The following is a 14647-nucleotide window of genomic DNA, read 5'->3' as shown; positions in this document are numbered from 1 at the left end:
TATGTATGGCGTTATTAGCATTATTAACGGTATTACATAATGGGTTTCACCGTGATGTTTATATAACCATATTTTTATTTATCCTCCCTCCCAATTACCCTTTCTTCTACTGATCACCAACTAGTCAGTGCTCTTCCTATGGTCAATTTAAGAAAAAAAAAATTGCCTATTGCTGGGCATGGTAGCACATGCCTTTAATCCTAGCACTTGGGGAGGCAGGGGATACTCTGAGTTCAAGGCCAGCCTAGTCTACAGAGTGAGTCCAGGACAGCCAAGGCTACACAGAGAAACCCTCTCTAAAAGCCAAGAAAACAAAACAAAAACCCAAAACTCCCACCTAAATAAAAACAAAAAACAACAACAAAAACTGCCTATAGATCCTCAAGGAGAGAGCAGCCCTCCCTCCTTCATGCTGTACTTTGGGACTGGAGATATAGCTCAATTGGTAGAGTGCTTGCCTAGCATGCAGGAAACCTTTGATTCAATCCTCAGCACCTAAGAGGTAGAGGGAGGAAAATAAAAAATTCAAGGTCATCTTTGGCTTTTAAGGTTGAGACTAGCATGGGTGCTAAGCTGATAATGTCTTCTTCTAGACCAACCCTGGGATGGTCCCCAGCCATGGATTCAGTCCCAGGTCCTATTTCTTTGACAACCCCCGAAGATACGACAGTGATGATGATCTTGCCTGGAACATTGCCCCTCAGGGACTTCAGGGAAGGTAAGAGCCTGCGCCTGTAGGAGAGTGCTGGGCCACTGGAACAGCTCCAACTGGAAGACTACTCCTACTCCTGTAGGGTCAGGTTCACCATGGGGAAACAGCAAGGTGTAACAGCAAAGAAGAGATCTAGACAAGATTCCCTCCCCCAGTCCCCCCAGTCAGGATCCCATGCTTAGTAGCTGTGCTGGTTTTAAAGAAATCAACCTTCACTTATAGGACTTCTCCGAGCCTACCCAGAGAGAGCCAGAGCATTTGCTGCTCCAGTCACTCAGTGGAACGTGACCTGGGACATCCGGGCAGACATCTCGGATCCTCTTCTAAAGCCAGAGAATACATGAACAATAATCACTAGAGCAAATGTATTATAAGAACCAGTATTTGAAATTTGTCATTCTTAAGTACTTACTAAGATCACAAGTGTCATCTCACTCATTGTTTGCTACAGTCCTGTGAGGTCGGTATAATTGAGTTCTCATGGTTCGAGATCTGTGGGAATCCCTTTCCTAGGTAAGCAATGTGGCTGGCCCTGGTGCAGACCTCAGTGCCAGAGTACTTGGGAACTGCCCCCTTTCTTGAAAATCCACTTGCAACGTGGGCTCAGTCTATTTTAGGGTGGGTATTTACACACAGTAGCATTCACAATGGGGGGTGTGTGTGTGTGTGCGTGCTCAAGATAGTAAACAAGCTGTACCTGGTGCCTTCAGCTAGACCCAGAGTCTGGATAACAGGGAGGAAGGGAAGCCCTCCTAGCCAGGGCCAGGAGCAGCCCTAGCTGCCCAATGTTCCTCCTCTCCCTGTGCACCTGGATCTGGCTGGCGCTCAGAAAACCCATTGGTTTGGGCTGTGTGTGTGCTGTCTCAGTGGGTAGGGAGGACAGCCCTGATCAGATAAGAAAATAAGGTAGCAGGGGAAAGCGCAGAGCAGCAGAGGTCACGTACAGACTCTGGAAGCAAGCCAACATACAAAGATTTCTCAGGGTCAAAGCCATCCTCCCAAGAGTCTGAGCTCCACCTCTTCCCAAACTGTTCTCTTAGCTAGCACCCCACTGTTTCACCCTGGGACCCCACCCAGGCATCCCTAACCATGACTTGCCAAGAGTAGAGAGGGAATACTCAGCCTGTGCAGAGCAAGACAAGACCCTTCTGTGATAAGAGGAAAATGAAAACAGTGTAGAGTTCAAATGGTATGTATCTCAGATGTTGCTCTTGAGGACTTTTGTTGTTCACTCAACCCTGACTACAGCCCAACAAGGAAGTTGCTAATGCCACTCCTGTTCCACAGATGAGGAAACTTCAGACACAGAAATTCTCTATCCAAAACACATGGGCACTGAACTGTAAGACACAATTTTTTTTGCCAAAACTGTTCTCCACAGTGGCTAGTTTTAGGTTCTAGTAGTTGCAAACTTCTGAGCTCTGCAGGGTTTGGTAGACTTGAATGCAGGCTGCCAGCAGCAGTGTGCATAGCTGTTTGGTGAGAAATGGGCTTCCAGACACCAGCCTGAAAAACCCAAGTCTATTGATAAGTACACATGCCACTTATACATAACACGCTGTGTTAAGCCACTAAACTGGTTTTGTTTGTTTGTTTAAAGTTTTGCTCCGGACTACTATGATTGGGGACAGCAAACTAACAGCTTCCTGGCACAAGCAGGAACTTTGCTGCAAGACTCTACTTTGGATCCAGACAAAGCAAGTCAAGGGTAGCAGCAACTTGACACAGTCCTATGGAAGAGTCCTCTGTTGAAAACCTTCTGCCAGACAGACTGGATGACAGCTGAGTTTTTAGGGCACTTTTCCTTATGACACAGAACTTTATTTTTTGCTGTAGCTTTCTCATGGCTCCATAGGACTAAGCAATAATTTAGAGTGATAAATCCTTACTTTAGTACTAGCAGAGAGCCTGGCTATTTCAGTGGGTATAATTTAAACTTTTAAACGAGATTCTGTACTTTTATAAAGATGTATTTTATATAACTTAAATACTAATGCTAAAGTATACTAGGTTTCCCCATGATTGTTAGTGTGATGTGTGTTGTAGTTTGCACAGACTTTCATGCATAATTCACTTTAAAACGTATAGCATACGTGGTCTAATAGTTTAAAGCTTTTGGACAAGTTTCGCAAAGCCTTACCTCTGAAGGTCACTCTGACTGTGAGGGCCACTGCCACTCCAGTGTTGAAAGTTAAGAGGAGGCAGGGTGCCACGGTCTGTACGTAACTGGCTCAGCAGTAGCAGTTCCTCTTAAACTTTGCCCAAAGTCAGGTGCTTCTTCATCTGAGAGCACTACTATAAGCACTCCGGTAACAAGTGGATACTGTCAAGATGTAGTTGCCGACACTATTAAAACTCCTCTGCTGTGTGTGTAGCCATTTTGTAGTTTTCTTCAGCCTGGTGTGACTGAATACTCACTACCTCAGTAGGATGGCAGGACTGCGCCTTCCCTGACTCAGCCAGTGCTTGCTATATACAAAGACAAACCAAGAAATCCCCACTAAGTGTTAAGAGTAAATTTTTCCGGCCCTCAAGCTCTAAAGGACTGTGGGCTCTTGACAGCTTTTCTGTAAAACATGCCTGTAATTTGTATGAGACTGACATGGTGCTCACTGCCTGTTATTTTTAAATAGTGCTCAAGCTATGGAAAGCTGTGTGTTTTAAACAGTGGGCTCTGCCTATGGTAGCAGGACCCCTGTCTCAGCCAGAGGGTGTTCCAGACAATGTTCCCTATGTGCTGTCTCAGGGCTCCCCTGGGTGTACTCTGGAACCAAAATGGCCCTCCTGGAAGCTGGATGCTCTGGCTTCTCACAGAATGCATCATCTGGTCCTAGAGGTCACCAGAGCCACAGTCAGTCTTGCTCATACAGCCCACTTTACTAGAGGTTTGCTGCTCTAGAGTTTTGGAAAAGCCCATCTTGGGCTTTAACTTAACAGGGTCAAGCCCACTTTCTCCTATTTTGATGTAAAAACTGGGGTCCCAAGTTTCAAATGGGTCGTGACTGGGGTTTTATTATATAGAGCACAAAGTTGAAGACCGTGCACAACCCCTCACCCATCTTTGCTTGAGTGTGACAAGCATCTGGTTTGCAAACCATGTACAATAGTTATTTGCCCTGGTGAATTCCTCACTGAAGCAAAGCCTGCACAAATTGCCTAAATCGGTAGTTTACAGCAGCAGGGTATAAGACAGTTTATCTGCCACCTATACCTCCAACGGTTCAGCTGTTGAAGCCAGTGCCCACAGCACCTGTGTCCTTGTCCACAGCACGTCTGTTATCCATCAGCAGCTAAGGGCAGGGCTTTCTGAAAAGCACAGCATCATTAAGACCATTCTCTCTGCACTTATTTTGTAGCACATGCACACTTTACAGTTTGTGACTGTAGGAAGACATACCCAGCATCAACCAACAAGCTACAACCCACTTTTATAATAGCTGTCAACATTCATGTCAGCTATTATTTTTTTTGTTGGAAAGGACAAAATGATATGCCTATGGAATCTTTTTTTGTTTTTGAGACAGGGTTTCTCTGTGTATGTAGCTTTGGATTTCCTGGCCTCCCTTTGTAGACCAGGCTGGCCTGGAACAGCGATCTCCTGCCTCCCTGAGTGCTGGGATTAAAGGTGTGCACCACCACACCTGGCTGAATCTTGCTTTTTTTTTTTTTTTTTAAAGTAAGACTATAACTCTTAAATGTTGTCAACACGTTGGAATGTAAATGTGATGGCTGTGGATCACAGGCAGGGAAGGAGGTCTAAGTTGCCTTTGAGCCTTCTCCTTTACCTCCTCTGCTAACAAAGCTAACTGTTCCTAATGTGTTAAACATAGGGAAAGGAGCATTCATGTTAACAGCATCATGAATTTAAAACCTGGCAATATTAAAGATTGAAGTGCACAGGGCCAAGCATAGTATTATGCTTATAATCCCAGCACTAGCCTGGGCTGTAGCAGTATACTGAGATGAACAAGTTCCTGGGAGAGAGGCGATAACACTGAAAATGAAAATGTGGTACCAGCATTGAGAGCTGCTACAGCAAGAACAAGACACACATGGTTTTAACTGCTGGAGTCATTTGCCTGCTCAGCTAAGAATTCTGGCCAGGCTATCATGCTCCTATCTATCATTGATTGGCACCTATTCCTTTAGACAGCTGATGTCTGGGGTATAAGTGGAGTTGTGAACTAGAGGTTATTACAGCACATGTCCCAGTCACATTTGGTTTTTGGTGGCTACAGCAAGGATGCCTTAAACATACACAACTAGTGCTCTACCACTGAGCTATAGTCCTTGCTCTTACCAACTCTGTCTTGATTGTGTTGAACACACTCATAGCATCTGTTCTGGTCACGTGTTTATCTGCATAAATCAGGTAAACCCTGGCACCTCCCAAATTCCTTCTTGGGAATTTCAACTGCTTTTGTAGACAGTAGTGTTAAACCAACACTGGACCCCTCTAAAGAGCAAAAGAAGAATTAGTGGGTGCTTCAGGAGCACTGTGAAAATCTCATTTGGATCTACGTAGTGTGTACCACTAGAACATTGTGCACACATATGCATGTGTACTTGCACAGTGGAGATCAAATGCAGACCTTAAACTTGTTAAGCAAGTGCTCTGTCTGCCACTAAGCTACACACATTCCAGCCTCTGCTGTGTGTTCTACTACCAGGTTACAAATAATTTATCAAAACTTACAAGTTAAGCCAACTGTTTTAGAAAAAGAACCCTGCTTTAAGAGCAGACTGGTGCAGAAGCATCGAAGTGCAGTTTCACTTTATCCAGTATGCATGAGCTAGTCACATCTCTGATGCGTCCAGGTGGCGTAACAATTAAAAAGGAGCAGGCTCAAAGACTACATAAGACAAAATGGAGACTACTTTTTAAATGGGATTGTCAAGACAGGCATTGGAATTTAGTGTCTCCTGGGTGTCTCTGTTGTACTGGGCAGTTGTCATGAGTTTGGATCTGAGACCATACAAAGAGAGTCATAGAGTAACTTCCTTTCAGGTCCTCTTTCCCAAAGGAACAAAATACCCAATACCTGCTTTGACCATTCTTAAGTCCCAAACTTTTTGACTTCCTACACCTTGGCCTCATCCTTGCCCTGAATAAATACTGTGTTCATTATGGACTCATGCAATCCAGGCTTGTGATCCTTGAATCCAAATGCTTACAGGCATCCATACCTGCCTTCTCCAAACCTTGATGTGGCCCTGCTCCATTTTCTGATTCAGATACCTTGCTAATGGCTCTTTTCCCCCTAAGCACTATCTGGTTCACCCCTCAAATTCTGATTTTCTATAATCTGAGTAGATTGTATGTCCCCAAACTTTAACCTAGTCAGAACTGGAGTTCAGAGATCCACTTTCTTCAGCTCATATGAGCCTTAAAATTCTTCCCTTTCTACCAACTCTTGTCATATAACTGTTACCCACGATTCTGACCCCACTATTCACTCCTCAGTCATGGTCTTCCTACAAGACCCTAACTAAAGCATAGAAAGAGTGCATGCATTCAGGTAAACAGTACCTTCCCAGGGCTGCTGTGTGGCTTTAGCAGACATGAAACTTTTGGACAAATAAATGGAGTGGGATTTTTTTTTTTTTATATGAAGATAAGCCCAAAATCATTCTTGGAGACTTTGTCTTACAAGATGAACTTTGACTTCATTAGGTGCTCTGCAAGAAATACCTCTATGAAATGCCCCATTTAGGAAGAGTACTCAAAATTACTCCAGGGAGTTAAAAAGAAAACCTAAAAGGGTCATTAAGCGGTGTGAAATTGAGATAGAAAACTAAAAACATCAAGAGGTTAAAAGTACTTTCACATCTAAAGATGTAGTTGTTTGTGGTCTGAGTGCTTGTCCATTTGTAGAAGGCCCTGGGTCCAAACCCTAGTACAGCATGATAGCTTACACCTGTGATCCCAGCACTTGGGAAGGTGGACACAAGGAAAACCAGAATTCAAGACCATCCTTGGCTATTCAAGGAGTTTGATGCCAGCCTGAGACACATGAGACCCTGAAAATAATGAAAGGGAGGGAGGGAGGGACTCACAAAAGAAAACAACCTGACAGAGTTCTGTCATGCTGTATGGATTTTTTTCAAAGCTCATGTGCAATCATAAACAGTATCTAGGAAAAAACAAAAGATGCAGGGGAAAGAATGAGAATGTGTGGTCAATTTGAACACATTAATAGTAAACTCCAAATTACCCATTATGTGTTGGTGTCACATTAAGGGAAAGAAATCAAAGCACTTTCCACTGATGTCATTTAACCAAGTGTGAGCCCAGATTTGAATTTCTATTTCATGTTCCCTGTGTCTTCTGTCCTTGCCCTCTAAATCTGTTACATGAGTCAGAATCTGTGCCTGCCTGAGGCTGTCATGTAAATCTATCCCTGTGTGTTCATCCATCCCAAAGGGCTTTGCTCTTTATTGAGCAGCACAAAAAGCATCCCATGGGAATGAATGAGTGATAACAGAATTTTTTTTTTCTGTTTTTCAAGGCAAGGTTTCTCTGTGTAGCTTTGGCTGCCCTGGACTCGCTTTGTAGACCAGACTGGCCTCAAACTCACAGAGATCCTGCCTTCCTCAGTGCTGAGATTATAGGTGTGCACCACTGTACCTGGCTGATAACAGAAACCTTTAACAGAGTTTCACAAAGGATTAAGTCACAGACCCCAACTGACCCAGATAATGGTATTTCAAACACTACTGTTTATCAATCAATATTCAAATATTGTGTTCAACATTTGTGGTGGATATTCATTTTAGAAGGTTGCTTTCAACTTCTGTATTTGCTATTTTCAGCAAATGGTACCCATGCACTACTCTGGATCAGGGACATGAAGAATACATAACTTAAGATTACAGCTGTGCACTGGGAAATCCAAGGACAAGTAAAGGTGACTATTAACATTGTTCTCTTAAAGGTGGGTTAAATAGCTGAGTATACAGTAGGATAGGAGTCTTAAGTCATAAGTGACCTCAGAGTGTACTAACTGCCTGTGAGCGGCATTAAAAGGTCCAGTCCAGTCTCTTGGGAAGATATATTTTTGTAATATTGCATCATCACAAGAGAGGACCGAAGACTAACATTAAATATTATTTAATTAAAACAATCTCTACTATTCCATATAGAAGATGGACTGATGAAATGGGAACAGAACCTAGATAAAGGGCTAAGCCCATAAAAATGTCATAGATCTGTCCTATCTACGTGTAGACTCAAACTAGTCATAGAGAAGATGGACTGTTCAGGCACAAGCAGGTTACCCGCTAGGGAAAATTAGGTTTGTTTCTTAATGTGTAGTTTGTACTAGGATCTGTTTCAAGGGATCAGAATTTAGAAATGAAAATGCAAAACCATCAATCCTTCAGAAGGAAAAAAAAAAAAAAAAAAGCCGTGGTTTACTGTCTTGGTCTGAGTGAGGAAGACAGTCTACGAGCTGCTATAGAAACCAGCAAAGAACTGGTATAGGAAATCAGAACAGAAAACCATCAGGACAAAGCCAGGTAACAAATTGGAAGACTATGCAGCCAGTCACACTTGAAGGATTACACCCTAAACAGGTGAAGTTCCAAATACCATGCAGTAAAAAAGTGCACAAAGAACATGGAACAAATTCAGGGGACTCCTCATTAAGAGTTGTTAATTTTATATATTTAGGTTAAAAATGAACATTTTAAACTTACATTCTCTCAGAATGTCCAAGCCCAGCATTTGGACACCTTCTATGATGGTGAGGTTGTGGGTGAGCAAGCACAGGTGATGTGCTCTGGAGGGCAGAATCTAAGTCAGTGCCTTTCAAAACTACAAGTGTGTGTGTATTCTTTCACTTTTGAATACTTAGAGAGGTATGTATACATATGTGATATGATATGTGGATAAGGTCTAGAAACAACCCAAATGCTCAAGAATGGAACTGCTTAACTAAATAATGGCATAGCCATATTAAAAATTCCAAGTACCCACGAAAGTGAAAAAGTTATCTGGTGATATGTGGCCACTGAAATACTAGGTGATAAAAGCAGATGGTGTGTATGTCATGTTATTCCAAGTAAAGACACAAGAGAAATGAGGCTTTATATTTGTATATGTGGGCATATTGGGGAGAAAAAAAAAGGTATGAATGGAGATATAAAAAGCCAGGGGCAGAAGGTATGTGTGCGCACTATGGGAAGCTGGGAAGACATTGTATTTTTAGTATATACTGTGTTTTTTAACTATGTGAATGTATCAACTGTTCAGAAAGTTAAATAAAAGAAGCATTTTTTAAAGCCTATGACTCAATAGAAATCACAGAATTCCTACATTTTGATAAAATGTTAATAGGCCATTACAGAAAAAAAAAAGACACAAACAGCCCACACTAGCAGCAGAGGCTCTGGAATCATGGATTCTGGTGGCATGATCAGGCCCCACAACCATGAGTTATGTGCCTGGCTGAGCGTCATCTGTGTTCATGCTTTAGGAAACAACTGTACTTAGCACTAGTGTGCTAGTGATGAGCTGTTGCATGCGGAAACCTCAGCGCAGAGCCAACGTCTGCCGTCATGACTGCAAGAAGAGCCCCCTCAGACCATGCAGATCCAGTAGTTACGTATGTGTGTGTGTGTGTGTATATATATATATATGTGTGTGTGTGTGTGTGTGTATAGATATATATAGATCCCTGATCCATAAGTTATAATCACATTCTTGTAAGAAGCACTCAGTATGGAGGAGGGGAAAACAAAGAAACAGAAGATTGCAGAAACATGTATTTTAATTCATGGTCTAGATTCTGGTGGATACAAGAGCAAATTATTTGGAATTCTGCTCGGGAAACTCAAAGCTGCATCTGCAGATGCTATTTCAATCAAAGGACGTGGATTTATGTACTTAGCCTGTACCAAGGAATTTCCATGACACCGGGTACCTGCTCTGAGCCTTTTGGTGACTAGCTATGGCTTCTGCGGGAACTTCAGTCTGCAAACTGCGAGAGGCCTACTGTGAACTGTTTTCAGGTGTCCGGCTGAAGGCAATGCTGAGGAAGACCAGCACAGTTGTCCTTCCTTGTCTACAGTGGCACCTAGGCAGGGCTGAGAAACACGGCACAGCATTTCATACACACGATGCAGGGGCTCAACATTTGACTTGTCAGGTTTCAAAACTAAAATCTTGTTTTGGCTAATGCTCCACATAATCCGAAACAGGAAGAGCACTGAGCACTGACCATTTTAGTGTGTAACGTCTGTCTAACACAGATGCCACAGGAAAACAAACAGGCCACCAAGGGAAAATACTTCCTCTTCACGATCATGGCACCAGGTACAATCATTTCTGTCAGTTTGGATGTCGAGTGCTAGATTTTTAAGCACAGGTGACAGAACTGGCAGACAGCTTTTTAAGGGTAGACTCACCGCCAGGGTTACCAAACAGTGCTACAGTCTCCACAGTCCTTAGATGTCATGGCAATGTTGGCCATGCAAAAGGATGTAAAGGTTAATATAACAAACACCAAATCAGAATACTTCCCTACTGAAGAAATTCATTACAACCGCGAGGACATGGTAACTTAACCATTTCTTTCAGCTTCCAAGAACACACTCTATGCTGCTGTGTGTCCTAGCCTGCAAGTGGAAATGAGGATATATTTTTTTCCTCAAGCAAATAGTTTAAACAATAGTATCTAACTGCAGTGGTGGTAAATGACATTTCCAAAACAAACTCTGCATTTAAAATAAAAATAAAGTGCATTTTTTTCATATTTCCTTACATTCTAAGTGAGCTGCAGAACTTACTGCTGTACCAGCAAGGTCACTGGCATTCACTTTGTGGACTTTTTGTCTTACAGTGGCCTCCTCCCATTATGTGGTAATACTTGACTCTTTAAAAAAATAAAAAGCAAAGAAAAAGGAAAATTGCAAGAGATCTTTAAAAAATAACCTACAAAATTCACCACTCTCAACATTAAGTTTCTAAAGATTAGGAATTAGGAGCAGAAATAACTAATGAGGCTTCAGTCCCCCATCACACCTCCACAGGGGAAGACTAGGCATTAATGGGAATAAACCAACTAAATAATCTGGCACACACCATGAAGTCACAGGAGCACAGTTCAGACTTTGGCAGATAAGATGTGGGTTTAAGAGCACTTACTGTTTACTTCAGAAAGACGGAATCTAAGGAGATGTGAGACTTTGGACTCACATTCCACACAGATAAAAACCTTTCAAGTAATCCCATTATCCACTGCCACCTTTAAAAGAATCAAGATTTAAAATATTGAAAAGACTTTACAGGTTTCGAAAAGGATAGTCTAGGGCCTTCAAGTCCTCCACTGTCTTATGTCACACCAAGGATGGCTGATCTGGGATGAACTGAAGATGGAGAGGAAGGAGGAAGCGACACTCATGCTGAAGCATCTCACCAAACAGAATCACACAAAGAGGTAGAGGATTGCATAGATTGTGTTCAAAATCAAATATTTAAAATGCTTACTTTAACACAGCAAAATTTGTGCATAATGCAATTAGCATTATAAGCCCATAGGATCCCATTCAAATTTTGTGAAGAAAAAAATCCATTAAATAAATAGGACTTTTCATAAAATAAATGAAAATGTCTATAATTAGGAGAGGGACAAAGAGAACAGTCAGAAGGGGAGCTGTAGGCTTTAGGTAGAGGACACTCTTGAGCTAGCCTGGGGTACACAGGCCAAGTGAGCATGGGAGGGCACTTACCCACCTTCACCAAGGCAGGTCCCTTTAGGCCAAAACCAAAGCAGCAACAGCAACTAAACATCTTAAAATGGTCGAAGTCCTGGGAGATCATCCAGAACCTCTCTCACTAGTCACTGAAAGGCCTATTCATTATAGTGACAGCCCTGTGTTACGGAAGATGACACACAGTGTCAGGCAAGGCTAAAACACTAACTACACCATTGACGAATTTCTGTCACTGAGACCAGCCCTAGGCAGCACTGGTTCCCTAGTTCTTTTTCTATAACAGACTGAATAGTCTTCTCAGGATAGACACAGTCATTTAAAATTTGACAACTAGAAATGAAGGGTAATACAATACAAACAAGACCAATGTGGAACAAACATGGGATAGTATAACTTGCAATTTTAAAGTATATACTTCATTTATAAATAGCTCTAATTGGTATCTATTAAGGATCATAAATATTCAAGTGGACATTTGAACTTCTTCTTTAAGAGTTCAGAATTCTTCAAGTCTTAGACACTTAGTCTCTCTGCTCAGTGTCCAAGGCTAAAAGGCTTCACACAGTTCGTTATGTCTATGGCGACATAGAAAAGTCTTCATTACCTCCTGTTCTGCAATAACGCTTTAAAGTTCTGTAATTCTCTTATGCTTGTAGAAAGCCTGCAGGAGGAGAACAGGTACATATTATACATACGGCTGACATGAAGTAACGTGCATACATTTCAAATAGCCAATACTGGTTCCTTGAGCTATATAACCTAGAAGTAAAAATCTAAAAGAACCAAATACTGACCACTGTGAATTCCATTTGAAATAGAAATGCTGTAACTCCTATTAAAACTGAGAGATCACAGAGCCTTAGTTCGGCTTGCTTAAAAGGGAAACAAACAAACAAACAAACAACTCATCTTCTCATCAAGACCATAAATGAGAGCCAGGTGTGGTCGTGCATGACTTTAATCCCAGCACTTAAGAGGCAGACAGATCTGAGTTCAGGGCCAGCCTGGTCTACAAAGTGAGTTATAGGACAGCCAGGGCTACACAGAGAAACCTTGTCTTGAAAAATAATAACAACAAAAAGACTGTAGATGAGCGATGGAAACAGTGCCATGAATAGCTCACAAATATTTGGTGTCTCCTACACAGTCACTCCCAGTGCCTATTTATATTTATGGCATTGTGTAAGTGATTAGTGGCTCAATGAATAAAAAGTTCAAACCCAGAAGTAAAACTCTGGGAAAGGAAGAAATGAAAAAACTACAAGTTCATTTTTCCTTATGTATAAAACTCAGGGTTAATGTAACAAAATCCAGTAATTCTCTTCTACAGACTGGTGATACAATGTACCCTGCTAACTGCTTTTTTTTTTTCCTTTACCCCAATATTTGAGGAGTTTCTGTTTATTGAGAGCTTAGGAGGTTCCAGGAAATGATCTGAGTCCTTCAAGTGTCCATACTCAATAAACCTAAAGAATGCAACAACAAAAGGTGGCTAGAACGTTGCTCTTACATTTCAGGTAAAATTAGGATCAAATCAACTATTTTTTCAGGATCCCCCAGCTAGTAGGTGGGTTCTAAATGGGGCACTGTGTCTGCTGTATTGCTGGCAAATGGCAGGTCAAAATCTCAGGACTCCAAAACTGGCTTCCTGGCCAGCACACCTAGAGGGAAAACAGGCTCTGGATATAAGGTTGAAGCTAGAAGGGAACGTATCTGAGAGCCAATGAAAATTTGATTAAATGGTCAACTTAATTTTTCCTTTTTCACTTTTGTTTGTGCTTAAAATGTTATTTAAGATCTTTCTCATTTCCGTTTCATTCCAAATAATTTACATTTCACCTAGGTACTTCTATCTTATTTTTCTCCAGGCCTCAAAAATATGTAGATTTAATATTTCCTGAAATAAAACAACACAATCAGCACTCTGTCTACCTTGTGGTTTGTATCTCAGTTATCGCAGACATCTTTAACTACAGGAAAGAGCTGGGCACAGCACTCCACACCTACAACTAGCACTAGGGGCTGAAGAAGGATCACTCAGCTTGCACTAGAGCATAGCCCTGCCTACATAAACATAAGCACACTGGGGAAATGGTGAAGGCTTTGACATTAGGCTGGGACATATCTAAGTTATGTTTGAGTGGTTGGTCTCCTTTGAACTTAACATCATATTCGCCAAACACATTAATCGCTGTCATTTGGTCCCATTTTAAAAATAAACTTTCCACCATGATTTGATGCATTTTTCCCTGCTGTTACAACACAACACATTGTTTTGTATGACTCTTTCCCTTCTGTTTTATATCCCCCAACACTGCATACAGCTCTATAGGCAAATTCAAGTTATGTTTAAAACCATTTCTTATATATATATACACATACATGTATATATATATACATATGCACATACACACACACACATATATATGAAAGAATGAGGTAGTGGTGTGGGAGAGGATGACTCTTCAGCTTAGGCAATACAGAGCAGAGGAAGGGTGTCATGTCTTTGACATTTTGATTACCTTCGCAATCATGTTTTCCTCCTCCTCCTACGGTAGCCAGCCAAAGAAATGATTATTAGGAGACTATTTCCCTTAGGAAATTGAGAAAGCAAACTGAAAAGTACAGAACTGGAAACTATCAATTCTTCCTGGGATTGACAGACAACTTGGCTGTCAGCCTGGAGGACACACTGAGCAATGAATTTAAGGTGTTTGTTTGAGACAGGGTCTTACTACATAGGCCAAGTTGGCCTTGAACTCATGATCTGCCTGCCTCAGCTTCTCAATGCTGGGGTTATGAGTGTGTGCCATAACATCTGGCATTTTAACTTTTTGTCACAAACCAAATCAAAGCATACATTGAGGAAAAAGGCAATCTTCGCAGAATACGGAAACCTGCAGGAAAATCAGGTCTCAGCTTACCTTCCAAACGCATTTAAAAGAGCAACTATTTCCTGCCGAGTGAGCTGGAAGCCTTTAGATGGACTGTTCTCCGGAAGTTTTTGGATTTCTTTTTCAGAGAATAGTATCTTCAAGGCAGTTCCTAAACCCTGAGTCTGAAGGAAATATTCATATATTTATAATTAACCTTGCACAGTAGCTACTATGAAGTACCCAGTGAAGACACTGAAAACCATGAGGGAGCTGGAGAGATAGCAGAAAGAAATGCTTGCTGCCCTTCATCCATTGGCTCATAACCACCTGCAGTCCCAGCTCC

General features: G+C 41.7%; 2 protein-coding genes across 3 annotated transcripts in view; one reads left to right on the top strand and one right to left on the bottom strand.

The window, feature by feature from the left end:
- Window positions 1-8995, top strand: part of Gpr137b (G protein-coupled receptor 137B) — a 38123-nt gene extending 29128 nt beyond the window's left edge. Inside the window, exons 6-7 of one of the 2 annotated variants that reach the window (XM_055603916.1) lie at window positions 594-718; window positions 2313-8995. In XM_055603916.1, the coding sequence (XP_055459891.1) occupies window positions 594-718; window positions 2313-2424 (237 nt within the window). In that variant the 3' untranslated portion in view covers window positions 2425-8995. Of the gene's footprint in view, window positions 1-593; window positions 719-934 lie in introns of both variants that reach the window. The other variant, XM_055603915.1, reaches the window with a different exon arrangement.
- Window positions 8996-9465: 470 nt separating this feature from the next.
- Window positions 9466-14647, bottom strand: part of Ero1b (endoplasmic reticulum oxidoreductase 1 beta) — a 44413-nt gene continuing 39231 nt past the window's right edge. Inside the window, exons 15-16 of the mRNA XM_055603930.1 lie at window positions 14353-14486; window positions 9466-12089 (exon numbers count right to left, since the gene is read on the bottom strand). Coding sequence (XP_055459905.1) covers window positions 12029-12089; window positions 14353-14486 — 195 coding nt within the window. The 3' untranslated portion in view covers window positions 9466-12028. The remainder of the gene's footprint in view (window positions 12090-14352; window positions 14487-14647) is intronic.

Source organism: Psammomys obesus, unplaced genomic scaffold (assembly GCF_907164565.1).
Source record: "Psammomys obesus unplaced genomic scaffold, mPsaObe1.curated_primary_1811, whole genome shotgun sequence".
In the NCBI taxonomy this organism is placed as follows: Eukaryota; Metazoa; Chordata; class Mammalia; order Rodentia; family Muridae; genus Psammomys; species Psammomys obesus.
Note: the sequence above shows the minus strand (reverse complement) of the source record. Positions and strands in the feature narration are given on the sequence as shown.